The sequence below is a fragment of the Stigmatopora argus genome, chromosome 21 (assembly GCF_051989625.1).
Source record: "Stigmatopora argus isolate UIUO_Sarg chromosome 21, RoL_Sarg_1.0, whole genome shotgun sequence".
In the NCBI taxonomy this organism is placed as follows: domain Eukaryota; kingdom Metazoa; phylum Chordata; class Actinopteri; order Syngnathiformes; family Syngnathidae; genus Stigmatopora; species Stigmatopora argus.
Genome location: NC_135407.1, coordinates 7,029,465 through 7,055,696, shown reverse-complemented (window position 1 = coordinate 7,055,696; position 26,232 = coordinate 7,029,465). Strand labels below are relative to the sequence as shown.

Genomic DNA, 26,232 nt, shown 5'->3' with positions numbered 1-26,232 from the left:
TAGTATAGTAATGCTTTTTTTCTTAATAAAACGACATAGTATAGTAAGGCTTTTTTCTTGAAAAACGACATAGTATAGTAAGGCTTTTTTCATAAAAAAACGACATAGTATAGTAAGGCTTTTTTCGTAAAAAAACAACATAGTATAGTAAGGCTTTTTTTCTTAATAAAACGACATAGTATAGTAAGGCTTTTTTCTTGAAAAACGACATAGTATAGTAAGGCTTTAAAAAAAAACGACATAGTATAGTAAGGCTTTTTTCATAATAAAACGACATAGTATAGTAAGGCTTTTTTCATAATAAAACGACATAGTATAGTAAGGCTTTTTTCTTGAAAAACGACATAGTATAGTAAGGCTTTTTTCTTGAAAAACGACATAGTATAGTAAGGCTTTCAAAAAAACGACATAGTATAGTAAGGCTTTTTTTCATAATAAAACGACATAGTATAGTAAGGCTTTTTTCTTGAAAAACGACATAGTATAGTAAGGCTTTAAAAAAAACGACATAGTATAGTAAGGCTTTTTTCGTAAAAAAACGACATAGTATAGTAAGGCTTTTTTTCTTAATAAAACGACATAGTATAGTAAGGCTTTTTTTCTTGAAAAACGACATAGTATAGTAAGGCTTTAAAAAAACGACATAGTATAGTAAGGCTTTTAAAAAAAACGACATAGTATAGTAAGGCTTTTTTCGTAAAAAAACGACATAGTATAGTAAGGCTTTTTTTCTTAATAAAACGACATAGTATAGTAAGGCTTTTTTTCATAATAAAACGACATAGTATAGTAAGGCTTTTTTCTTGAAAAACGACATAGTATAGTAAGGCTTTTAAAAAAAACGACATAGTATAGTAAGGCTTTTTTCTTGAAAAACGACATAGTATAGTAAGGCTTTTAAAAAAAAGACATAGTATAGTAAGGCTTTTTTCTTGAAAAACGACATAGTATAGTAAGGCTTTTAAAAAAAACGACATAGTATAGTAAGGCTTTTTTCGTAAAAAAACGACATAGTATAGTAAGGCTTTTTTCTTGAAAAACGACATAGTATAGTAAGGCTTTTTTCGTAAAAAAACGACATAGTATAGTAAGGCTTTTTTCATAAAAAAACAACATAGTATAGTAAGGCTTTTTTTTTAGTAAAACAACATAGTATAGTAAGGCTTTTTTCTTGAAAAACGACATAGTATAGTAAGGCTTTCAAAAAAACGACATAGTATAGTAAGGCTTTTTTTCATAATAAAACGACATAGTATAGTAAGGCTTTTTTCTTGAAAAACGACATAGTATAGTAAGGCTTTAAAAAAAACGACATAGTATAGTAAGGCTTTTTTCGTAAAAAAACGACATAGTATAGTAAGGCTTTTTTTCTTAATAAAACGACATAGTATAGTAAGGCTTTTTTTCATAATAAAACGACATAGTATAGTAAGGCTTTTTTCTTGAAAAACGACATAGTATAGTAAGGCTTTTAAAAAAAACGACATAGTATAGTAAGGCTTTTTTCTTGAAAAACGACATAGTATAGTAAGGCTTTTAAAAAAAACGACATAGTATAGTAAGGCTTTTTTCGTAAAAAAAAACGACATAGTATAGTAAGGCTTTTTTCGTAAAAAACGACATAGTATAGTAAGGCTTTTTTTCTTAATAAAACGACATAGTATAGTAAGGCTTTTTTCTTGAAAAACGACATAGTATAGTAAGGCTTTTTTTCATAATAAAACGACATAGTATAGTAAGGCTTTTTTCTTGAAAAACGACATAGTATAGTAAGGCTTTTTTCGTAAAAAAACGACATAGTATAGTAAGGCTTTTTTCGTAAAAAAACGACATAGTATAGTAAGGCTTTTTTTCTTAATAAAACAACATAGTATAGTAAGGCTTTTTTCTTGAAAATCGACATAGTATAGTAAGGCTTTTTTTCATAATAAAACGACATAGTATAGTAAGGCTTTTTTCTTGAAAAACGACATAGTATAGTAAGGCTTTTAAAAAAAACGACATAGTATAGTAAGGCTTTTTTCTTGAAAAACGACATAGTATAGTAAGGCTTTTAAAAAAAGACATAGTATAGTAAGGCTTTTTTCTTGAAAAACGACATAGTATAGTAAGGCTTTTAAAAAAAACGACATTGTATAGTAAGGCTTTTTTCGTAAAAAAAAACGACATAGTATAGTAAGGCTTTTTTCGTAAAAAACGACATAGTATAGTAAGGCTTTTTTTCTTAATAAAACGACATAGTATAGTAAGGCTTTTTTCTTGAAAAACGACATAGTATAGTAAGGCTTTTTTCGTAAAAAAACGACATAGTATAGTAAGGCTTTTTTCATAAAAAAACAACATAGTATAGTAAGGCTTTTTTTCTTAGTAAAACAACATAGTATAGTAAGGCTTTTTTCTTGAAAAACGACATAGTATAGTAAGGCTTTCAAAAAAACGACATAGTATAGTAAGGCTTTTTTTCATAATAAAACGACATAGTATAGTAAGGCTTTTTTCTTGAAAAACGACATAGTATAGTAAGGCTTTAAAAAAAACGACATAGTATAGTAAGGCTTTTTTCGTAAAAAAACGATATAGTATAGTAAGGCTTTTTTTCTTAATAAAACGACATAGTATAGTAAGGCTTTTTTTCATAATAAAACGACATAGTATAGTAAGGCTTTTTTCTTGAAAAACGACATAGTATAGTAAGGCTTTTAAAAAAAACGACATAGTATAGTAAGGCTTTTTTCTTGAAAAACGACATAGTATAGTAAGGCTTTTAAAAAAAACGACATAGTATAGTAAGGCTTTTTTCGTAAAAAAAAACGACATAGTATAGTAAGGCTTTTTTCGTAAAAAACGACATAGTATAGTAAGGCTTTTTTTCTTAATAAAACGACATAGTATAGTAAGGCTTTTTTCTTGAAAAACGACATAGTATAGTAATGCTTTTTTTCTTAATAAAACGACATAGTATAGTAAGGCTTTTTTCTTGAAAAACGACATAGTATAGTAAGGCTTTTTTCATAAAAAAACGACATAGTATAGTAAGGCTTTTTTCGTAAAAAAACAACATAGTATAGTAAGGCTTTTTTTCTTAATAAAACGACATAGTATAGTAAGGCTTTTTTCTTGAAAAACGACATAGTATAGTAAGGCTTTAAAAAAAAACGACATAGTATAGTAAGGCTTTTTTCATAATAAAACGACATAGTATAGTAAGGCTTTTTTCATAATAAAACGACATAGTATAGTAAGGCTTTTTTCTTGAAAAACGACATAGTATAGTAAGGCTTTTAAAAAAAACGACATAGTCTTGTAAGGCTTTTTTCGTAAAAAAACGACATAGTATAGTAAGGCTTTTTTCTTGAAAAACGACATAGTATAGTAAGGCTTTTTTCGTAAAAAAACGACATAGTATAGTAAGGCTCTTTTTCATAATAAAACGACATAGTATAGTAAGGCTTTTTTCTTGAAAAACGACATAGTATAGTAAGGCTTTAAAAAAACCGACATAGTATAGTAAGCCTTTTTTTCATAATAAAACGACATAGTATAGTAAGGCTTTTTTCTTGAAAAACAACATAGTATAGTAAGGCTTTTTTTCGTAAAAAAACGACATAGTATAGTAAGGCTTTTTTCGTAAAAAAACAACATAGTATAGAAAGGCTTTTTTTCTTAAAAAACAACATAGTATAGTAAGGCTTTTTTCGTAAAAAAACGACATCGTATAGTAAGGCTTTTTTTCTTAATAAAACGATATAGTATAGTAAGGCTTTTTTCTTGAAAAACGACATAGTATAGTAAGGCTTTTAAAAAAAACGACATAGTACAGTAAGGCTTTTTTTCGTAATAAAACGACATAGTATAGTAAGGCTTTTTTCTTGAAAAACGACATAGTACAGTAAGGCTTTTTTCGTAAAAAACGACATAGTATAGTAAGGCTTTAAAAAAAAACGACATAGTATAGTAAGGCTTTTTTCATAATAAAACGACATAGTATAGTAAGGCTTTTTTCATAATAAAACGACATAGTATAGTAAGGCTTTTTTCTTGAAAAACGACATAGTATAGTAAGGCTTTTAAAAAAAACGACATAGTCTTGTAAGGCTTTTTTCTTAATAAAACGACATAGTATAGTAAGGCTTTTTTCTTGAAAAACGACATAGTATAGTAAGGCTTTTTTCGTAAAAAAACGACATAGTATAGTAAGGCTTTTTTCGTAAAAAAACGACATAGTATAGTAAGGCTTTTTTCTTGAAAAACGACATAGTATAGTAAGGCTTTAAAAAAAAACGACATAGTAAAGTAAGGCTTTTTTCGTTAAAAAACAACATAGTATAGTAAGGCTTTTTTTCCTAATAAAACGACATAGTATAGTAAGGCTTTTTTCTTGAAAAACGACATAGTATAGTAAGGCTTTAAAAAAAAACGACATAGTATAGTAAGGCTTTTTTGATAATAAAACGACATAGTATAGTAAGGCTTTTTTTCTTAATAAAACGACATAGTATAGTAAGGCTTTTTTCTTGAAAATCGACATAGTATAGTAAGGCTTTTTTTCATAATAAAACGACATAGTATAGTAAGGCTTTTTTCTTGAAAAACGACATAGTATAGTAAGGCTTTTTTTCATAATAAAACGACATAGTATAGTAAGGCTTTTTTCTTGAAAAACGACATAGTATAGTAAGGCTTTTTTCTTGAAAAACGACATAGTATAGTAAGGCTTTTAAAAAAAACGACATAGTATAGTAAGGCTTTTAAAAAAAACGACATAGTATAGTAAGGCTTTTTTCGTAAAAAAAACGACATAGTATAGTAAGGCTTTTTTTCTTAATAAAACGACATAGTATAGTAAGGCTTTTTTTCTTAATAAAACGACATAGTATAGTAAGGCTTTTTTTCTTAAAAAACGACATAGTATAGTGAGGCTTTTTCCTTAAAAAACGACATAGTATAGTAAGGCTTTTAAAAAAAAACGACATAGTATAGTAAGGCTTTTTTCATAATAAAACGACATAGTATGGTAAGGCTTTTTTCTTGAAAAACGACATAGTATAGTAATGCTTTTTTTCTTAATAAAACGACATAGTATAGTAAGGCTTTTTTCTTGAAAAACGACATAGTATAGTAAGGCTTTTTTCGTAAAAAAACGACATAGTATAGTAAGGCTTTTTTTCTTAATAAAACGACATAGTATAGTAAGGCTTTTTTCTTGAAAAACGACATAGTATAGTAAGGCTTTAAAAAAACGACATAGTATAGTAAGGCTTTTTTCGTAAAAAAACGACATAGTATAGTAAGGCTTTTTTTCTTAATAAAACGACATAGTATAGTAAGGCTTTTTTCTTGAAAAACGACATAGTATAGTAAGGCTTTTTTCGTAAAAAAACGACATAGTATAGTAAGGCTTTTTTCATAAAAAAACAACATAGTATAGTAAGGCTTTTTTCGTAAAAAAACAACATAGTATAGTAAGGCTTTTTTTCTTAATAAAACGACATAGTATAGTAAGGCTTTTTTCTTGAAAAACGACATAGTATAGTAAGGCTTTAAAAAAAAAACGACATAGTATAGTAAGGCTTTTTTCATAATAAAACGACATAGTATAGTAAGGCTTGTTTCATAATAAAACGACATAGTATAGTAAGGCTTTTTTCTTGAAAAACGACATAGTATAGTAAGGCTTTTAAAAAAAACGACATAGTCTTGTAAGGCTTTTTTCGTAAAAAAACGACATAGTATAGTAAGGCTTTTTTTCTTAATAAAACGACATAGTAAAGTAAGGCTTTTTTCTTGAAAAACGACATAGTACAGTAAGGCTTTTTTCGTAAAAAACGACATAGTATAGTAAGGCTTTAAAAAAAAACGACATAGTATAGTAAGGCTTTTTTCATAATAAAACGACATAGTATAGTAAGGCTTTTTTCATAATAAAACGACATAGTATAGTAAGGCTTTTTTCATAATAAAACGACATAGTATAGTAAGGCTTTTTTCTTGAAAAACGACATAGTATAGTAAGGCTTTTAAAAAAAACGACATAGTATAGTAAGGCTTTTAAAAAAAACGACATAGTCTTGTAAGGCTTTTTTCGTAAAAAAACGACATAGTATAGTAAGGCTTTTTTTCTTAATAAAACGACATAGTAAAGTAAGGCTTTTTTTCTTGAAAAACGACATAGTATAGTAAGGCTTTTTTCGTAAAAAAACGACATAGTATAGTAAGGCTCTTTTTCATAATAAAACGACATAGTATAGTAAGGCTTTTTTCTTGAAAAACGACATAGTATAGTAAGGCTTTAAAAAAACGACATAGTATAGTAAGGCTTTAAAAAAAACGACATAGTATAGTAAGGCTTTAAAAAAAACGACATAGTATAGTAAGGCTTTTTTCGTAAAAAAACGACATAGTATAGTAAGGCTTTTTTTCTTAATAAAACGACATAGTATAGTAAGGCTTTTTTCTTGAAAAACGACATAGTCTAGTAAGGCTTTTTTCGTAAAAAAACGACATAGTATAGTAAGGCTTTTTTCGTAAAAAAACGACATAGTATAGTAAGGCTTTTTTCTTGAAAAACGACATAGTATAGTAAGGCTTTAAAAAAAACGACATAGTAAAGTAAGGCTTTTTTCGTAAAAAAACAACATAGTATAGTAAGGCTTTTTTTCCTAATAAAACGACATAGTATAGTAAGGCTTTTTTCTTGAAAAACGACATAGTATAGTAAGGCTTTAAAAAAAAACGACATAGTATAGTAAGGCTTTTTTTCGTAAAAAAACGACATAAGGCTTTTTTTCGTAAAAAAACGACATAAGGCTTTTTTTCGTAATAAAACGACATAGTATAGTAAGGCTTTTAAAAAAAACGACATAGTACAGTAAGGCTTTTTTTCATAATAAAACGACATAGTATAGTAAGGCTTTTTTCTTGAAAAACGACATAGTATAGTAAGGCTTTTTTCGTAAAAAACGACATAGTATAGTAAGGCTTTAAAAAAAACGACATAGTATAGTAAGGCTTTAAAAAAAACGACATAGTATAGTAAGGCTTTTTTTCTTAATAAAACAACATAGTATAGTAAGGCTTTTTTTCTTAAAAAACGACATAGTATAGTGAGGCTTTTTCCTTAAAAAACGACATAGTATAGTGAGGCTTTTTCCTTAAAAAAACGACATAGTATAGTAAGGCTTTTTTCGTAAAAAAACGACATAGTATAGTAAGGCTTTTTTCGTAAAAAAACGACATAGTATAGTAAGGCTTTTTTTCTTAATAAAACAACATAGTATAGTAAGGCTTTTTTCGTAAAAAACGACATAGTATAGTAAGGCTTTTTTTCTTAATAAAACGACATAGTATTGTGTTGGAATAATGAAAACCTAACATATTGTAAGGCTTTTTTCTTGAAAAACGACATAGTATAGTAAGGCTTTTTTTCTTAATAAAACGACATAGTATAGTAAGGCTTTTTTCTCGAAAAACGATATAGTATAGTAAGGCTTTTTTCGTAAAAAAACGACATAGTATAGTAAGGCTTTTTTCGTAAAAAAACAACATAGTATAGTAAGGCTTTTTTCTTGAAAAACGACATAGTATAGTAAGGCTTTTAAAAAAAACGACATAGTATAGTAAGGCTTTTTTTCATAATAAAACAACATAGTATAGTAAGGCTTTTTTCTTGAAAAACGACATAGTATAGTAAGGCTTTAAAAAAAACGACATAGTATAGTAAGGCTTTTTTTCGTAAAAAAACGACATAAGGCTTTTTTTCGTAATAAAACGACATAGTATAGTAAGGCTTTTTTTCTTAATAAAACGACATAGTATAGTAAGGCTTTTTTCTTGAAAAACGACATAGTATAGTAAGGCTTTCAAAAAACCGACATAGTATAGTAAGGCTTTTTTTCCTAATAAAACGACATAGTATAGTAAGGCTTTTTTCTTGAAAAACGACATAGTATAGTAAGGCTTTTTTTCGTAAAAAAACGACATAGTATAGTAAGGCTTTTTTCGTAAAAAAACAACATAGTATAGAAAGGCTTTTTTTCTTAAAAAACAACATAGTATAGTAAGGCTTTTTTCGTAAAAAAACGACATAGTACAGTAAGGCTTTTTTTCGTAATAAAACGACATAGTATAGTAAGGCTTTTTTCTTGAAAAACGACATAGTATAGTAAGGCTTTTTTCGTAAAAAACGACATAGTATAGTAAGGCTTTTTTTCTTAAAAAACGACATAGTATAGTGAGGCTTTTTCCTTAAAAACTGACATAGTATAGTAAGGCTTTTTTTCTTAATAAAACGACGTAGTATAGTTAGGCTTTTTAAAAAAAATGACAGTATATAGTAAGGCTTTTTTTCTTAAAAAACGAGAGTATAGTAAGGCTTTTTTCTTTAAAAAACGACATAGTAAAGTAAGGCTTTTTTTCTTGAAAAAAACGACATAGTATAGTAAGGCTTTTTTCTTGAAAAACGACATAGTATAGTAAGGTGTTTTTTCGTAAAAAAAACAACGATTTATTCTATTGACAAAATGACTATGGTCTCACCAAGTCCATCCTTGTTCGGCATGTCGTCGAACTCGGTGTCTCGCTCGTCTTGCCGTTTTCTGAATCCTGAGCACCCCCGCACGGGGTTGCGCGAGCCTTCAGCGTGACAACTTGGATGTTGCAGGATTCAACCCTGCTACCTTTCGCACGGTGAGCAGGCACTCTTACCCCATGAGCTAAGTTCTCCACCCACCTCCTTTCTATTGCATGGAGTGGCTCACTATGTTTCCGTTTCAGGTCGAGAGTGACAATTTGGAGAACATGAAATTCGATCCCGCTACCTTTTGCACAGTGAGCGGGCGCTCTTACCTTTTGAGCTAAGTTCTCCACCCACCTCCATACCATTGCACGGAATGGTTCACTATGTTTCCGTTTCAGCTCAAGAGTGACAACTTGGATGTTGCAGGATTTGAACGTACTACCTTTCACAAAGGTGAGTGGCCACTCTGACCCTATGAGCTAAAAATAATGAGCAATTTTACAATGTAATAGAGAACATTGGATTTTATAAAAGGTTCACTTTTATTGTTTTGAGAAGACTTTAACAGCCAGGGAAAAAAGAGTTAACATTTGATTATATTAATAATAAATAACTCACGTTAATGATTAAATCATTCATTTGATTGCCGACAGTGGTACACTCGGATAGTAACAAATTGCAAACAGATTTTTTAGTATTTCTGAAATTTGATTTATCTCTAGATTCTATGTCCATGCGCCTCACAACCCCTTCTTTTTCCCTCTACATAATAATCAACACACATTTACAAAGATTTACAGCACTGCATTGTGGGAGATGGGAGTGCCCGTGGGGATATGCCGTTGCCAGGCAACAAGAGGAAGAGATAAAGTAGTCGTTAGTTTCGAAAATGAGACTTGGGCAGAAAGCGGGTAATGGAGAAAGGATAAAACTTGGGACACCGATGGGGGCTGAATGAGAAATTCTATTCAAGCGTACAATCCGCAATAATACAGTTACAAAGGTATTTGTACTGAGAGTACATCTCAGAATGATTTATTAATCCTTTGCACAGTTTTAAGGAAAGTTACCTTCCTAGCTAATCCCAAAATGTTGCATCAATAAAACCAAATCAACTTTTTACTTTACCCCTCAGCTCGTGGACAACATTGGAAGTGGATCCAAAGAAGTGGAACATTCAGAAGGAGGTGGGTCCAATGTGAACTGATGTTGTCATTTTGTTGTAAGGATTAAGAAGAGGGAACTTTCCATCGGGGCTCGGACGCACATTGGGTCGATGTGCTCTTACTCTCCTCTTCCTCGTGATGTTCAAGTGAGAAGAGTGGTCTCAGTCCTTCTCTCCATTTTTAGGAACTGGTGAATGGAGACGGCGCTCTAAACGTTGGGTCCTTTGATGGCTCCTGCCTCCTGTAGTCTGGGAGATGTGTACGCCGACGCCGCCAGGCACATGGCCGCCTCGCAAAAGCCCGGGAGACCCGAGGGCCCCGCTTTACCGGGATGACCGGCTAGGCCGGCCGATCCCGGAGGGCCGCTCTCGCCTGGCCTGCCGTCTCGCGCCACGCCGTCGACTCCGGGAGGACCTGCAAAGTAAGGTAGCGATCTTTAAAATCTGAACATATTTTTCACTGGCACTTAAGTTAGTTAGCACAACATATTTGGGAACTACTTTTATCATTTGATTGGCGTTAAAATGACATGTATGCATATACAAATTTGCAGATGAGGTTGTTTTTTTCTCCGTTTGAAGGAGATTCAGCTGTTGCGAACTTAGATTATCACTCAAGAGCATGTGTTTAAATGACTGAAGTTAATGATGCTTTTTAAACAGGCTCTCCTACAACGGTGAGAGGAGAGCAGCCCCCCAACTCCATCCACATCATCCCCGGTAAGATAATCTCACTTGCCTTGAATTCCATGGGGTCCTGGGGGTCCTTGGTGGGGTTTGCCAGGATCTCCTCGGTCACCCTTGGCCCCTCTCTTTCCTGAAAAGAAATCATTAGTTTTGACTCGGATGATCTCTGAAAAGACCTTTTGTCGTTTTCTACCTTTTAACCCTGTGTTTCCAATCTGTCCAGGAGCACCAAACACACCAGGAATGCCCCTTGTACCAGGCAAACCATGTGGTCCCTGAGGTCCCGGTGGGCCTGCAGATCCAGGAGGGCCCGGAGGTCCCATGACCCCGGCGCCACCGAGCACAGCCCTCTTAGCACTCACGGCCACGGCTGCAAGCCTCTCTGTAATAGAAGGTATAGATGAATTTATTCATGGGGTAATAGCATTTTGGTCATTTGGGACTTTGATTATTTTCAAGGCAAATCTCTGGATGCCTACCTTGCAACATCTTCAGCACCACTTCAATAATATGCTGATCAGATGCATCCCGCCCCTGAGGAGATGATCCAAATGCGTCTTAAGTTCCGAAACTTTGGCAAGTATTTCACAGTAGAAAATGTAAAATAAATTCGACTCACCAGTGAGCCCTGAATGCCAGACTTGCCAGGGACGCCTCGCACTCCATTGAGTCCTCTTGGGCCAGGAAGCCCGGCAGGTCCTTGGTCACCTGGCTTTCCAGGGTCTCCAGTTGGACCGTTGTGTCCAGGATCCCCCCTCACCCCTTGCTATACCGCAAAAAGAGAGTAAAAGGTCATGTTTTGCGATTATTGATTCAATGTAGAAAAAAAAAAAAACAATACATTTACAAAGCTTACCTGTCCTTTAGGCCCAGGTTCTCCAGAAAAACCCTATCAAAACCAAAGGTAACATTTTCAAGTGAACATTTTTTCACATCACGAGGCATCTAGACACGTTTGACCTTTTTCTCAAATTCTTACAACTTCAGTTTTTCCTCTCAATTGTTATCCTATGTTTCAGCTTGAAGCATCTGCACTCAAATTGCTTTCTTACCTTTTCTCCTTTCTCGCCACCCAATCCCTCCACACCTGGGTCACCCTAGAAATCAAGAAAGAGGTCAAGAACGTGGACCCTACCTTTTAAATTGGTCAATTTTCAGAGTTTTAAAAGTGCAAAACTCCTACTCACAATGTCTCCCTTTGACCCACTTTTTCCTTGGAATGCCTGAAATAAAAACATTGTTTTTTCAGTTTTAATACATGTATCATTAAATATAAGTATTGATTCAAGCCAGCATCGACATAGCTAAGGAAAGACAAGGTAAGAAGATGTGACCTAATCGTTAAACCAAGGACAATGAGGAAGTTGAGATGATAAATAGTGCTTGCCTCATGCTGTGATTTACTATGGAATTATAACTTTACTCCTGGTTAAACACTGCCACCTAACGGATACAAATTTTCAACTCTGTTTCTGCAGATCTTTCAAAGCTCACCTTGTCTCCTTTGGTTCCACTGAGTCCTTGAGCACCTGGGACACCCATTGGCCCCCTCTCTCCTTTGATGCCCTGCCAATGAAGAACACTGAATGAATTCTTGCTTCAGACTTTTATAAATGAAATAAAGGCATAAACGCTACTTACGATCTTCCCGACTATTCCTTGGGGTCCTACCGGGCCACGCTGACCTCTGTCCCCCTGTAATTTCCAATAGGTTAAGCATCTGGGTCATCACAATGTGATATGAATATTCGTATATTTACCTTAGGACCGGGGACTCCTGTCATACCGGCCTCACCAGGAACACCGGGTTCGCCCTAGCAACAAGACATTTAACATAAGCAACAGAAGGTCATCTGCGTAATGAATTAACGTGTGTTACCAGAGGTCCGGGGGCACCGGACACGCCAGCACGACCCCGTGGTCCAGGCTCGCCCTGTCAAGACAGATAATTAGATGTCGAGCGTAAAAAATATGTTGTCGATTACGTGAATCGAGGCTTACTTTAACTCCAGGCCCGCCTTTCGTGCCTGGACTCCCGGGCAATCCCTGTAGACATACATGAGAAAAATCCAATATAATATTCATCAAAAGCAAATCAATAGAGCAGCTCGCCGTGCCTAGTGAAGTTAATTGATCGAATTTGACAAGTGTGAAAATCATGATGTCCGTGATGAAGAATATACACATTTTAACTACAGCTTATTATTATAGATATGCATCGCACTATTATTACATGACAGTATTTGGAGCAGTGTCAGTGGAATGACCGCCCTCGCCAAAGCCTGCATCTCATGCTCCATTACCCCCTACTCCGAATGGCGCGTACACAAATGTGAATCACTCCTGCTTTTATTTTGATAAATCACTATGTCGCGGGAAGGGGACGCTGTCTGAGGGTAGTTTAAAATTCTAGGACAACTTTGGTCACAGGTTCTCCATTATTCTGGAAGAGAGCCCAGTAAGCAACAAAGGAAAAGGAGACCAGTTCCCATTGGCTGGTATTCCTCGCCTGTGTACCAAACATGGCCCGAGTAACAATGAATGAATATTTGAATCACTCACCGCCGTTCCGTGGTGACCAGCAGGACCCGGCATCCCAGCTTGACCGGGCCCACCCTGAGAAAAAAAAAGGCGGAAATTAAAAGAAAATATTTGGCAAGGACGGCAGGGCAGCTCTTACTTTGAGTCCAGGAATACCAGGTGTGCCATCTTTTCCATCAATGCCAGGCAGGCCCTGAAAATGCAGACGCGTGAGCCAGAGGACTTCAATCGGCAGGATCTTACGGCGCACCAAAAAAAAACAACTCACATTGTCTCCTTTTTTGCCTACTGCACCCTGAGGTCCCTGAATACCAGGGCTGCCCTGAGGAAGAGAATCAAATGAATGTTAATGTATTCAAATCACACACCAGGATAGGATTTTTTTTTTTAAATATATCTTTCAGCCCAAAATATTCAGCAGAACACGCTGTGAAAGTCACCTACTTTATCTCCCTTGTCTCCGGCCTCTCCAGGAGCACCCTGAGGTCCCTCCTCACCCTGAAAATGAAATAGATTACCTAAGATGTGTGGATCTTCTTTTACTATCAACACAAACCTGTGCTCGCGGGGGTTCTTACTGGAGGTCCGGGAATCCCTACTGGTCCGCCGATGCCCTTGTAACCGCGAGGTCCCTGAGAAAAAAAAAGCGCAACAAGTGGCATTTAATGGCTGGAGATGGGTCGCCTGTTTGTCCCCGTTGATGAAGGGGCAATTAGGGCTGAGCTCAATCCACTAATGCGAGTCACAAAGAAAGTGAGGAGCCATTTTGGCTTGGCGACTAACTCGGCTAAGACGGCTAATTTTAACGGCAAGATAGATTGCCCCGGAGGATCATTAACTACATATGGAGACATTGCGGACCCAGATAACCCCGACTCATTAGAGGAAGCGAGAGATGTGCCGTGGCATCATTTCCATATGTCCCCGTTGCGAGTAATGGATGATGTTTGTACTACGGGGGGCAGGTCCTACTCTGGCTACTTGAAGCTCATCTAAAAAAAGGAGAGCAGCCTTTCCTCCAAAGATAAAGTGGTCAATAAAGTTAGGAAAGTATGGAAAAAAAAAAAAAAGAAGAGTTATTCCTCACCGCCTCTCCTTTGGGACCCATCATTCCTGGATAACCCCTCACGCCCATTGGACCCTTTAAGAAAACAGTAAGCAATGTAAAACAATCACCAGGGAACAAAAAGATAGTTATTTAAATTGGTACTCGGATGATTCGCCGAAAGACGTTTCGCCGAAGGACAGGTCACCGAATGGACGTTTCGCCGAACGTTCATTCGGCCGAACGGCCGTTCGGCAAAACGTCCATTCCGCGACCTGTCCTTCGGCCAAACGTCCATCGGCCAAACGTCTTTCGGCGAATCATCCGGCCACAATTTAAATCATATAATGTACTTCATTGAGTGTTTTTAACGTACCGAAGGTCCGGGAATGCCTTGTTCTCCGGAGAGCCCCACTTCGCCTTTGATTCCCTAGATCATAAAAATTAAACTGTGTTCATAGGAGAAACAAACAAACAAACAAACAAACAAAAAATAGTGCTAATGTTATCAGTAATATACTTAAGGATAGTTGTTCCATGCTACACTTTAACTCGAGCGAACTCACATCCTTAAAACCAGCCATCAGAGTCTATTCCAACTCATTTCAGCTTTTGAAAGTCAACAAAGTGATTACCAATTAAAAGGAAGTTCAACTTTGGATGTTTTTCTGAGCATGAATATTTGAAATCTGTGATACACATCCAAAAAAACGAGGATTGAAGGATTTCATCCAGGGCCATAAAAGCTTTTCTGGCATGTTACTTGTTCAGCTGCATCACCCAAACACTCAATATTCAAGTTAGCATCATTCATACATGAAAATTTAGTTTTAGGCATTTTAAAAGTAGTACTGACCTTATTTTTTCGGACAGATCAAAATCAGCATATTTCCCTAATTGTAATGCTACCCAATGATAAGCTTCGTTACCACTTTCGTAGTCCCTTTGGAGCAAACCCACAGGCTGACTCGCGTCTGTTGAACATTTTCCACCATGGTCATTAAATTTGCTTAATACAGCCAAGGTGAGATGAGCACATGAACCCTGACTGGCTCATCCTCCCACCCGCATACCTGGCTTCCCATCGCCCTTTTATCCCTCTCGCCCTCTACGCCGACCCCCCTGCCAGACCCGACTACTCCAGCCAGATTAACTCCCGTCATGTGCCTCGGGGGGCTTCATTAGAACTAATCCTCGCCGCTGCCGGTTCTGAACGGCGGCTGAAAATATCGGACTGTGAAATATGAACATGCGAGATTGTCTAGCTTACCACTTTTCCAATACTGCCAGCTTCTCCGAGAGCGCCGGGGCGTCCTTTGTGGCCCTGAAGAGCAAACGCAAAGCAAAATAATCAATTATTCTCGGTCATTGGAGTCCATTCACATCACAGAAACCTGCACTATGGCCATTAATATCACAATGACATGTTTGGGTTCTTTCAGGCTTGGCGGAAATCTGCACGCTATTAAAAAATGGCCTTATTTTTCTTGCTTTTCTAGAAAATTTGGGGTCACTCACTTTGACACCCTGAAGTCCCTGTGGGCCCTTAGCTCCTGCTGGACAGTTGAGAGGACACTGTTGTAGGGAGAAGGACATTTGTGAATGACATTATCGTGTCATGACATGATGTATTTTTTTCTTTTCTTACCTGGAAGTCGGCACTGCCTTCTTCTCCACCAATGAACTTCCCCGGCGGACCCTATACGCGTAAAGAACTGTTAGAGAGCCATTGGCAACAGTTGCTTATGCAAACTGATAAATCACAGTCAGCTTCCACCCCTCTATTTTACCTTTTGTGTGTTTATAGATTGCGTGTGGAGGTAAAATATCTCTTCTGAGGCCGCAGGATTCAGCCCACACATTTGATGGAAAGTGGCTTGGCGTGGGGCAGATGAGATAAGCACTAAAGCTAAAGCAATACACTCCCTGGAGTTGTAAACATCACTCCCATTGAAGACATCTCAAAGATACATGTGGGAGAATATATCTCCAACTAGAAAATATACTTGAAAGCCTTCTACTCCAAACTGGTGAGATTTCAGTATACGGACATGCGCAAAAGATTCACGAAGCTTGCCAGTATCGTACGTCGTGTTAACTTGAATGACTGCTTTTGAAGCATCAAACGCTTAATTTTATTCATTCAAAATATGTAATACTCTCCTTTAAAGTAATACACTAATGTTCCGGCCTTTTTTTTAGTTATATACTCTCCTCTGTGGAGTCTGGAGACAAGAGCCAATTGTTTTTTACAATAAAATATCAGCATGAGTCAAGTTTTTATTGATTTGGCTCCTTATCTTGTCCACGCTAATATTTTCAGTCAGCTTGTTTGCACTGTTTTTCAAATTGAAAGATCGTTTTTGGAGACATTATGTAACATATATTGTATTTTTAAATTCAATTATACCTATTGATCCCTGTGTGAACCTAGAAAACAAAGACTTGAGACTTACTGCCTTGCCTGGTGGCCCAGGGAGTCCTGGCGGTCCAGGAGTTCCCATCAAACCCTAAAACCAAAGCAGAGGGGGGCGTTAACCAAAACAAAATGAACCTGATGTTAATGTTAAGAATCACAACAAGAGCTTACCTTTGGTCCGTTTGGACCAAGTTCACCAGGAACCCCAATTGGCCCGGGTGCACCCTGAATAATTAGAAAAACACCATAATAGCCAAACTGTCCCAAAAAATGTGTATCATGAAACAATGACACTATTAAACATTCATCTTACAGCAAGTCCTGGGAGGCCGGGTCCCTGAGTGTACAAGAGAGGCAAAATGTTAAAGCATTTAATGACATTTGTTATTATTTTGTTAGCATATACTGCAGTTAAATGATGAAAGATGGATTCACTCAATTTGCATTTTGCTTTCATCATTTGCATTCATTATGGGCAGTTCAATGAGAACTGTCCATGGTACCAAATGTGATGTCAAATAAATGCAGGGAAGACCACCATCTTCCTCTTCTGGCACATTGAATGACTGTAAAATTTATTTTTGACTGGGTTGACAGTCAACAACATGGAGACAGAGCCCCATCTGCTGGTTTTATATTATAGTACAGTTCAACCCGAGGAATGAACAGAACTGCGAATTACCTTCATTCCATCAACCAAAATTTCAAAAATTGAGGAAGAATAGCATTAATGCTTATAAAACAATGCTTCAGTGTAGTGAGATCATCACCCCCATTTAAAAATTATTTATTACTTGTTGAATTTGCACACAAAAAAGGTATTATAATGTATTTACTACTAGCAATTTGGTAAATAAAAAAACACTCACAGGTCTACCAGGTTCTCCACTCAACCCAGGCTGGCCCTGCAAAGAGAGAGAAAAAACAATGATAGAATAAACACATTAAATAAAATGGATTCAATATATTAATAATTGAACAAAACGAGCAGGATGATTTCATAAATAATAGGAGAATTAGTCAATGGGATGGTATAGTTCATCATGTAACCCCGCTGAAAACGAAACACGGCAAGTACTATTTTCATTTTTTGTCTTAAATTATTTTCAAGCACAAGTAAAATGCAATAAATGACTTTAAGTGCAACGCAGTACACACTATTTCACTTTAACGTCTCTTTAAACTACCACTTCATTACAATTCTGAAGCTTTTTTTTAATGTTTCACAATGTACTTCATCTGATTAATGTGTCAGCTATTGAAGTTACTCTGAAGATTGGTGTTATAAATGAATACGACGGCGCCATAAATTCAATAACCCAGCCGCAAAAGTTTCAAACACCTTAACGAGCATCATTAAATGTGAAGCCTCTAAATCAGTTCAGTAGTTAGCATCAAATACTTCAACGGGGGACACTCTTCTTTGATGGCTACTTTGACATTTAGAGTCATGAAATATTTTAAACAGTATATTTGAGTGTTTGTGTTGTTTTATTTCTTTATTTTTGTGTAAGTGGGGACACTTGCCTTTGGACCAGGACTTCCCAACGCACCTCGGTCACCCTTTGCACCAATCAAACCCTGAAAACAGAGGAAAAAAAATAAAAATCCGTGCATGGAGGTCAAAGTGCGTGAGGCTGGAATTCACATTGAAACAATCTAGCACATGATTAAACTTGACACAGTTCCTGTAGGTAATTAGGGGGGAAAGGAGATTGAAATTCCAAAGAAGATTACTGATAAAACCTCTAACCATGGTGTGTTTGCAGTTCTTGTGTATAAAACTTGACTATGGGGCACACTTTTGAAATGAAGACCCCGATTCATCTATATTCACTGATAGTGATCCATTCATAAAACAAAAACAATGCTTATTTTTTGTTACTTGACCATTGAAAGTCACATAGGGGAATTGAGTTTGTCAAAATGTCCCAATAAATATGGAGCAGTCACAGCCTTCTAAAATGTTACTCCAAAATATAAGTCCATTAATGTAAAGTCGAAGCAAAAGCTGCTGATATTATTGCTATTCCAATGAATCCCAGCCTTTTCATTGTGAATGATTAAAAGCAATAGCATTTCTTACCCCCAAAAAATGGATTCATATCTGACTGCTCCCTTTTTATACCCACGTTGCAGGATTTTACTACGACTTTTACAGAGGTCAACAACAAATATAACAATCCATTAAAGCATTGCTCTGGAACTTTACTAGTAGTCATAAATGCAACTATCATCGCTCTCATAATATTTGTGCCCCTGAAAAATGTCCCAAAGGCCCGATGTGGAAGTAAACATGCAATTTGCTTACATCTATACCGTTTTCTCCCGGCGCACCATCGCGGCCAGGCTGTCCTGGTTCTCCCTTGGGCCCCTATCAAAAGCACACACGTTAAAAAAAAATAGATACAATTAATAATGCTATTTAATGACTTCAAATGAAATGCTACTTACTGGTTGACCTGGCTGGCCAGGTGGACCGTTGTCTCCCTGCAAAAAATAAAATATGTATGATTAGGGCATGGTATGGATACATTTGGATTGTAGTACTGAGTACTTCTTCGTTCGCAATAGTACACATATTGAAAGTTTCTGGACAAAATCATCGCAAACACATGTTTTGAGCGTTTTTTTAAGTTGTAAATGTTATGTATTGAGGTATGGTATGTGTGATTACATCTAAACTAAGCCTAAATCATTTTAATTCATAGTCATAGATAGTATATTTAAACATAAATGAGATGAGACTGCATTGTTGTTGAATAGCTATGATCTATAATTCTCATATTTTTTAATAGATTACAAACCATTTGGAGTTCCTCCCAATTGTTTAATGATTTTTTTCATGAGACCGCTTAATATTGACTCCAAGTAAATGCTTCAAAAACTATTTTTTTTGTCCAGGATATTTGGAAAAGCTCAAATAAATATCACAAATATATCACATGACTCTGACACAAACCCAGATTGATTTCCTCAGGTCTGCCGAGTGCCCCCCACCTGAAAGACCTCCTGTCTAGCCTGGAACAGAGCTCCTTTGTGGCTTTGCCTGTTTGCATTTTTAGAGCCCTCTACTGGTTGAGCTTTTGAAGCACACTAAAGTGCCAGCTTGTCTTTTTTTTTACCCCGCACAATCCTCCTCTTTGTGTTGGATCAGGTGGGCAAGCAGTGGGGGATACTCACATCAATGCCGTCTGAACCAGGAGTGCCAGAGGGGCCTGGTATGCCCGCCTGGCCCTGAGGTCCAGGAGGACCTCTCTGAAAGCAGACAAAAGTTGCATATTAAATTACCTGTAGATGACTTGTTTCTTTTCTTTTCTTCATTTCTACCCATTTATTGGAACAGATGCATAACATTTAAAAAAAGAAGAAGAAAATCTGTAAATTACTGGGCAAAAATCTATAAAACTAAACAAAATAAGCCAATTGTAGTAATGCACCTGAAATAAAAGCTAAATGGAAGTTACCAAAACACATGTTAATTTCTATTAATGCCCAAGTAAACAAGTGTACAAATCACACCATTAAAAATAGTTTCAACTATGAACTATATCAATATAATAATGTTTATAATAATAACATCAATCAATAAGAACATCAGTTTTGTAAAGGTGATTGAAAATGCGAATATTGTCTTCAAAGACGAAAAAACGATTCAATAACAAAGATGAAAGTATCACAAGAGTCTTGGGGGTGCTGGAGCCTATCCCCATTAACTACAGGCACCAGGCAGGGGACACCCTGAATCGGTGGCCAGCCAATCACAGGGCAAAAGGACACAAAGTTTAAAGTTTAACCATAAACACGATAAATGTAAATAATTAAAAACAACATGAAGATAAAAAAGCACAGAAAGAGGAATATTGAGGAGGGGTCACTCAGCCGACACCCCTGTGCATCTTCATGGTAGTAAGCATTCCAGGTTAATCCAAAATTCCTTTTCTTTAGGTATTCAAGACATAAAAATGAGGAAAAATATGTAGTCCACCAGTGTAAAGGAATCCAGCAGATATGTGTCACTTTAAATACGGCCTTTCAAACAGAGTGCTCATTGTTAGTTTGTTTGTAAAGATGCCAATGCCAAAGTCCTCCGAGTTCCATCCTCCACAAATGACATTCTTCTTTGTTTGAAAAAAAAAACAATATTTTACAAAAAAAAAAACATCACCTGGGGTAACCTTGCTGCTGTCCGTTTAAAAGTTGAAATGCAGTAACAATAATAATCCAAACAAGTGAAGGCTGTCCACTGCAGAAAATCCATGCTTTTCTTTTAGAATTGGAGTCACTCAGCATAACAAATGAGTAGAAAATCATCAAACCAAAAAAAGTAAAAAGACACCCAGTTTTTAAGGGCCCCCCTCAAATTTTGCATCGAGCAGGTGTCTTTTATCTACTCACCACTTGGGCCAGAACCAGGCAGAGTGTCTGCAGCACCACCCAGGACTTGATCACGAACGAGAGGGAAGCCATAGTCCTTCTCCTCTGTCGGTTTCTCTCTCCTGGCTACGGCAAATTCTTTCTTCTTGCTCCCCTATTCCTTTCCGGGCCAGCTCTGTGAGGGACCGCTGGGATAAAAACTGCTTCAGAGAAGGTGAGGGAGTGAGTGGGGGTCGTGGGTATGTGCACAAGGAAAAAAAAATCCAACTTTGAGGGACAGAGTAAATGAGGAGGAGGGGTGCTAGACAGAGATGTAATTGGAGGCATTTGAGAAGAAGTTAGAGGATACAAACATTGCCTATACTGTTGAATTAGGGGTTTAATTGATTACTTTTTCATTTTTATTTATTTATTAATGCCAAATCTAGAGGATGAGGATTCACAGAATGAGCGGTGGAATTGCTTATTCTGATTAGATGATAATGTAGGAATAGTTTTCTTTTCTTTTCAAATGATTATCATTTTCACCAATCAAGAAATTAAGTGGTCGCTTATTTCGTTTCACCAAGAGATTTCTCCAAAATGGACTATTTTTCTCACAAGAAACATGTACTTCATTGAAAACCCACTGGGTGGCAGCAAAGCCAAGAGGTACTGTACCAGTTTGAAGCTTTTTAAGAAAAGGAATGATGCCATTGTTTTAAAGTGCATCCATAATTAAACAGTAAACTAAGAAGGGGCTTTAACATCTGTTCTGTTCTGATTCATCTTCTTCCACCAGCCCAAGGTGTAAAAAAAAATCATATTCCTATACTATGAGTAGGAGCTGCTTTAACTCATCCACCAATAAGATCTATTTTCAATTCTGTGCACTGTAACTCCATTTAACAATAACCTTTCCTTGACCCATTCACAAATAATCTCCTAAACTCTTGTATTTTGGGTGGACTGTGAATATATTTAGTGAAGCATGTTGGTATCTTGCAGGGTCCTCACACTTCCTTCCTCCCTTTGGGCTATTTTGTCCAAGATTTCCCCTCCGTATCTTGGGTTCATCGAGCCTGACAGCAGTTTCACACCTCTGCGTTTTGTTGTTGCGTTGGAAAAGAAAATAGTCCTTTTCCAAGCCGCTTTTTTGTCCTTCCCACTGAACTCTTTGACTCAACTCCCCAGCTTGTCTCCATGTGACTTATCGCTGACCGTTCCCCTTCTGTGACTTGCCGTCCGGCTTCATCCATCTCTTTATCTTCCAATTTTCCTTCCACGTCACTCCGCCCTCTTTCTCCTCGATAACCCCCGGAGGTCGTACGCTCGGCATTTGTCAGTGACACTTTGGACACACCCTCCTCTCACGCCACTGAGTTGATTGAAAACCTGGGTGCTCGTGAACCGTGGCGCTGACAGCGTTATACTTGATCAACCTAAATCAGCGCAAAACACAGGTGGCTGGCCGCATCGGTGACTATGTTGATGTGAATTTACTTGACTGCTGTTGACATCTTTTATTCCGGATGCCATGACCAGTTATGAGCCTTCTTAGATCCAAGATGGTCGCTGTCTCATACCATATCCAATGCGCCCTTCATTTTGTCCACCCCGTTGCTGACTTATCTGTCTGTTCTTAATATTAGTATACATACAAAATGACAGAATTAGTCTTATGTGATCCAAAGTAGATGCTGTATCCCAAAAATAATAATACAAATAAATATAATATTATTTTCCTACAGCTCGGAAGTGATTCATCATTAATAACTCTTTAAAGTGTTTTTTTTTGGTTTGCTTTCTACTTACTGTCTTCTTTTTTACTGTTTTATATAATTGTATATTTGTGCGTCAGACTATTTGTTATGCAACCATAGCTATCAGAATAAACCAAGTCCAATCAAACAAAATAAAGCCCTCACACTATAATATGCATTGTGTGAGCTTGTGGAAGTATATGTGCGGTAAAAATACAGCACTGACTGGAAGGATTTTCCTATTTCTCTTACTAGAAACAAAGAAATATGAAGTCAGATTGAGGTCAGCATGGGTTACGGGAAGGTCAAAAATCAGCATAAGACGTGGGTGGATTCAAATTTCTGCTTCCATTCTATCTTTTTCAATAAATATCACTGCAAGATTCCAGCGCCAGTTGTTTCAGCGCGTGTTCGAGTGGTTAAAATATATACATTACTAACCTGTTTTTTATCTTAATTTTTTATGTTTTTTTCCTATGCTGACATTTTCCATTAGTGACTTGAAATTATATAACTCTTAAAAGCATATCTACATTATTGCGGATTAGTTTTTGGGAATTAAATGTGTGCCAATCACAATTGCATACTACTTAATTGAGATTTTTAAAAAAACATGCCTCTATACAAGTCTGAAAATGTGTAATAGTTATTTTTTCTGTTTCTTAGCTTAGCATTTTTGTGCAAATGTAAGCTAGGAAAAACATGCTTAAATTTTTTTTTTATATAACTCTTAAAAGCATATCTACATTATTGCGGATTAGTTTTTGGGGAATTAAATGTGTGCCAATCACAATTGCATACTACTTAATTGAGATTTTTTTTTAAAACATGCATCTATATAAGTTTGAAAATGTGCCATACTTATTTTTTTCTGTATCTTAGCTTATCATTTTTGTGCAAATGCAACTAGGAAAAAAACATGCTCAAAAGTGCACCATAGTGAAATTTTACATTTCTGGAAGACAGGCTCTTGGCACTGGAGGCTCATTACGTACCTGACGGAGCTGCAGGGCTTGCAGGGAGAAGAGCGGCAGAGTGGACGAGTCGGCCAGCTCCGGGGCCAATAGGCCAGCGCAACCTTGGACAATACGTTGCTCCAAAAAACGGCAAACGCCCCTTGCCGAGACGGTTGAGAATCTTTGCAATGGTAAAGCAGAGGCAGCCATTAATATTTGATGCACATCGCACAGTTTTACTTTATTTCTCATTCACCCGCATGCTGTTCCTCAGACAATTTTACATGGCCGTTTCTCGTGTCATTGAGATGAAATCTGACACTAAAGCAAGTCAAACATGCAGTTGGTGGGCCGGAAGTGGAAGTTATTCTGCCTGACCAGCCCTTCTGTGCTTACGGAATAGAATTCTTTCATATTTTATTCTGGCAAGGGTGCTGCAAAACCAGACGTTTATGAGTCGTGCGCCCAAGTGCGTGCATTTCTGCACTTTTCTCCATTTCATTTTTCAGTGCCATTGTCGTCAATGGCGGCAAGTAAGTTAGTTTTTTGGGCCAAATATAAACTGGCGAAACTGTTTTTTGCATTCTAGACAAGCAGCGAGCGGCTCACAAACTCCACCCACTCTGTCAAGGTAGTGCAACTTTAAAGGTCATTGATTTCCTCTAGTAAATACCACCTAAATGCCTGTGACAGCCTATTTTTTTATTTATTTTTTGCAACTATGTAATGTGAAGTATAGGCTGGCAGGAACACCATGCTGGTTTTGTGGCTTGTTATTTGTCCCTAAAGGCTCTGCGGTGAGGATACGTGTGGTGGTGAATGCAATGTCAGAATAACTGTCAGCGCAGCGGAGTAACAAGCCCTTGTTAATTCGACCGTGACTTCCTCCAGCAGCGAACACGCTCTTGGTTAGGATTCTGATGACTGTCTGGTCTATGCCGGCATTTTTTATTCATCATTTTTGCTTAAGTTTTCTGGCTAGTGCCTCCACCGCTTCTCTTTTTTTTGGGGCACAATTCCTCATTTCCAACCTCTGGGAGGAAAAGCTGCCACGTGTTAGGTTGTTATGCGATGCGTTTCCTGTAATGGCAGCCATTGTTACTTCCCACTGATGGATGTTATTACGCCACAAATCATTGCTGCGTTCAATCTATCCCACAGGCTGGATTCAATGTAGTAGAGCTTGTTCTGTATTCTAGAGATTCAGAGTTCTCAATTGGACAATTTTCCAAAAATCAGAAATGTGCCTCACAACAGCACAATAACCGATATTTTGGTTCCATTTTAAATGGAGATATTGACAAATTCACAATAACTATGGCTTAAGGCACATGTGTCAAAGTGGCGGCCCGGGGGCCAAATCTGGCCTGCCGCATTATTTTGTGTGGCCCGGGAAAATAAATCATGAGTGCCGACTTTCTGTTTTAGGATCAAATTAAAATGAAGAATATAGATGTATATTAAATTTCCTGATTTTCCCCCTTTTAAATCAATAATTGTAATTTTTTAATCAGTGTTTTAGTTCAAAAATCATTTTGTAAAATCTAAAAATATATATAAAAAAGCTCAAATAAACATTGTTTTAGATCTATAAAAAACTGAATATTCAGGGCTTTTAATCCAGTTATTTTAATCCATTTCTAAAACTAAAAAAAATCTAAATATTATATCTGAAATGGCCCGGCTCACGTGAAATCAAGTTGACGTTAAAGCGGCCCGCGAACCAACCCGAGTCTGACACCCTTGCCATAGTTCTTGTGATTTGCTTCTGAGGCTGTGAAATAAAAAGCTCATGAGACTTTTCTGAATTACTTAAGGAATTGAATTTTAGTTCAAAAATATGGTGATGGCGATATTTGACCAACGGACTATTAATGAGACACAAAGTTATTTAGAAAACTGGATTTACATTTTTTTTACACATTCTGAAAGCACTTTCTTCAATTAGCTACCACCCCAGTTTGCACAGTAGAGGTCACACACTGAGTCCTGAACTAATGAGAAGGAAATCTGAGAGCAGACATGGCCGATCTCCCTCGTCTGAACTCTTCAAAGCAATAGTGACAAAGTCACAACTACACAAAAACGTGCATGCTGAATGGAAATGGGACTAAAGTCATCAGTAGAAACTTTCTGCCCAGCGCTCCATGGAGGAGAAATAATTATAAACATCTGGACTTTGGGTTAAAGGCAAATGGCAAACGAAATACATTTTTAACATTATGTCTAAAAAATTGATCAAATAGATGCAGATTTAAGGGCACACATTAAAAAAGTGAATTTCAACCAATTCTTTGATGAAGATTTTGTTCCTAAAATATATACAAATACCTAATATTGTCATATCATATAAAAGTGTTGAAAATGTACTGCAGTGTACACAGTGGAAAGCATTTCAGCACCAAGGACAGGGACAAAAAAATCTGGTTGAAATGATTTCCCAGCATTCTTCAAATTGGGCATGAGTCTATTTTTAGATTGAGTTTGACATTTTACAATAGGAAAAAATGTGCTTACTTAATATCGTTCTACTGTTACGAAAACAAGGACGACCATAATAAATGACTTTGCCCTTCCGCTGGGTTTTACACAGTGAAACATCCCAGTTCTTTCTTGTCTTGCCTCTCATGAAATATTCATTTATGAGTGATCTTACTCATAAAATGTACATTATACACCCTTGCTTGTTGGATTTATTATCGAAATAAAGCATTTGTTATGACATCTAGGGACAGTTAAAAACAATATAGCCTATGTATTTTCTGTTGTTAGGGCACATGACTTG

At 36.5% G+C, this 26,232-nt stretch overlaps 1 protein-coding gene and 1 long non-coding RNA gene across 4 annotated transcripts; one reads left to right on the top strand and one right to left on the bottom strand.

The window, feature by feature from the left end:
- LOC144066654 (uncharacterized) lies at positions 1-12,001 on the top strand. Of its 2 annotated transcripts, XR_013297678.1 has the most exons (11): positions 1-627; positions 8,477-8,685; positions 8,773-8,826; positions 8,914-8,968; positions 9,651-9,702; positions 9,866-10,107; positions 10,344-10,400; positions 10,591-10,761; positions 10,827-11,158; positions 11,235-11,271; positions 11,846-12,001. It is a non-coding gene; the product is annotated as an uncharacterized LOC144066654 (long non-coding RNA). The 2 variants fall into 2 exon arrangements; XR_013297677.1 differs by lacking the exon at positions 1-627 and having other exon boundaries at positions 8,451-8,685.
- col9a2 (procollagen, type IX, alpha 2) lies at positions 9,025-23,625 on the bottom strand. Of its 2 annotated transcripts, XM_077589838.1 has the most exons (33): positions 23,487-23,625; positions 20,771-20,949; positions 19,556-19,630; positions 18,827-18,862; positions 18,684-18,746; positions 17,900-17,953; positions 17,242-17,277; positions 16,686-16,709; positions 16,544-16,597; positions 16,410-16,463; positions 15,602-15,652; positions 15,472-15,528; positions 15,224-15,277; positions 14,330-14,383; positions 13,996-14,049; positions 13,487-13,540; positions 13,353-13,406; positions 13,177-13,230; positions 13,048-13,101; positions 12,930-12,983; positions 12,369-12,413; positions 12,247-12,300; positions 12,128-12,181; positions 12,009-12,062; positions 11,862-11,933; positions 11,555-11,590; positions 11,420-11,464; positions 11,224-11,256; positions 10,987-11,133; positions 10,847-10,901; positions 10,561-10,749; positions 10,420-10,497; positions 9,025-10,095 (listed from the first exon to the last, which is right to left on the bottom strand). In XM_077589838.1, the coding sequence occupies exons 2-33, from the start codon at positions 20,840-20,842 to the stop codon at positions 9,890-9,892; spliced, it is 2,076 nt and encodes a 691-aa protein (XP_077445964.1). In that variant the 5' UTR covers positions 20,843-20,949; positions 23,487-23,625; the 3' UTR covers positions 9,025-9,889. The 2 variants fall into 2 exon arrangements, with proteins under 2 accessions (XP_077445964.1, XP_077445963.1); XM_077589837.1 differs by lacking the exon at positions 23,487-23,625 and having other exon boundaries at positions 20,771-21,030.
- Positions 23,626-26,232: the final 2,607 nt, after the last annotated feature.

Bases quoted from the DNA above. Each gene is read 5' to 3' on its own strand.
- col9a2 (XM_077589838.1), bottom strand. From the start codon at position 20,842: ATGGCTTCCCTCTCGTTCGTGATCAAGTCCTGGGTGGTGCTGCAGACA. The intron at 15,278-15,471 runs GTGAGTGACCCC...TTTGCTCTTCAG, and splicing joins AGGGACTTCAGGGTGTCAAA to GGCCACAAAGGACGCCCCGG. The intron at 11,465-11,554 runs GTGAGTAGGAGT...CTTGATTTCTAG, and splicing joins GTGGGTCAAAGGGAGACATT to GGTGACCCAGGTGTGGAGGG.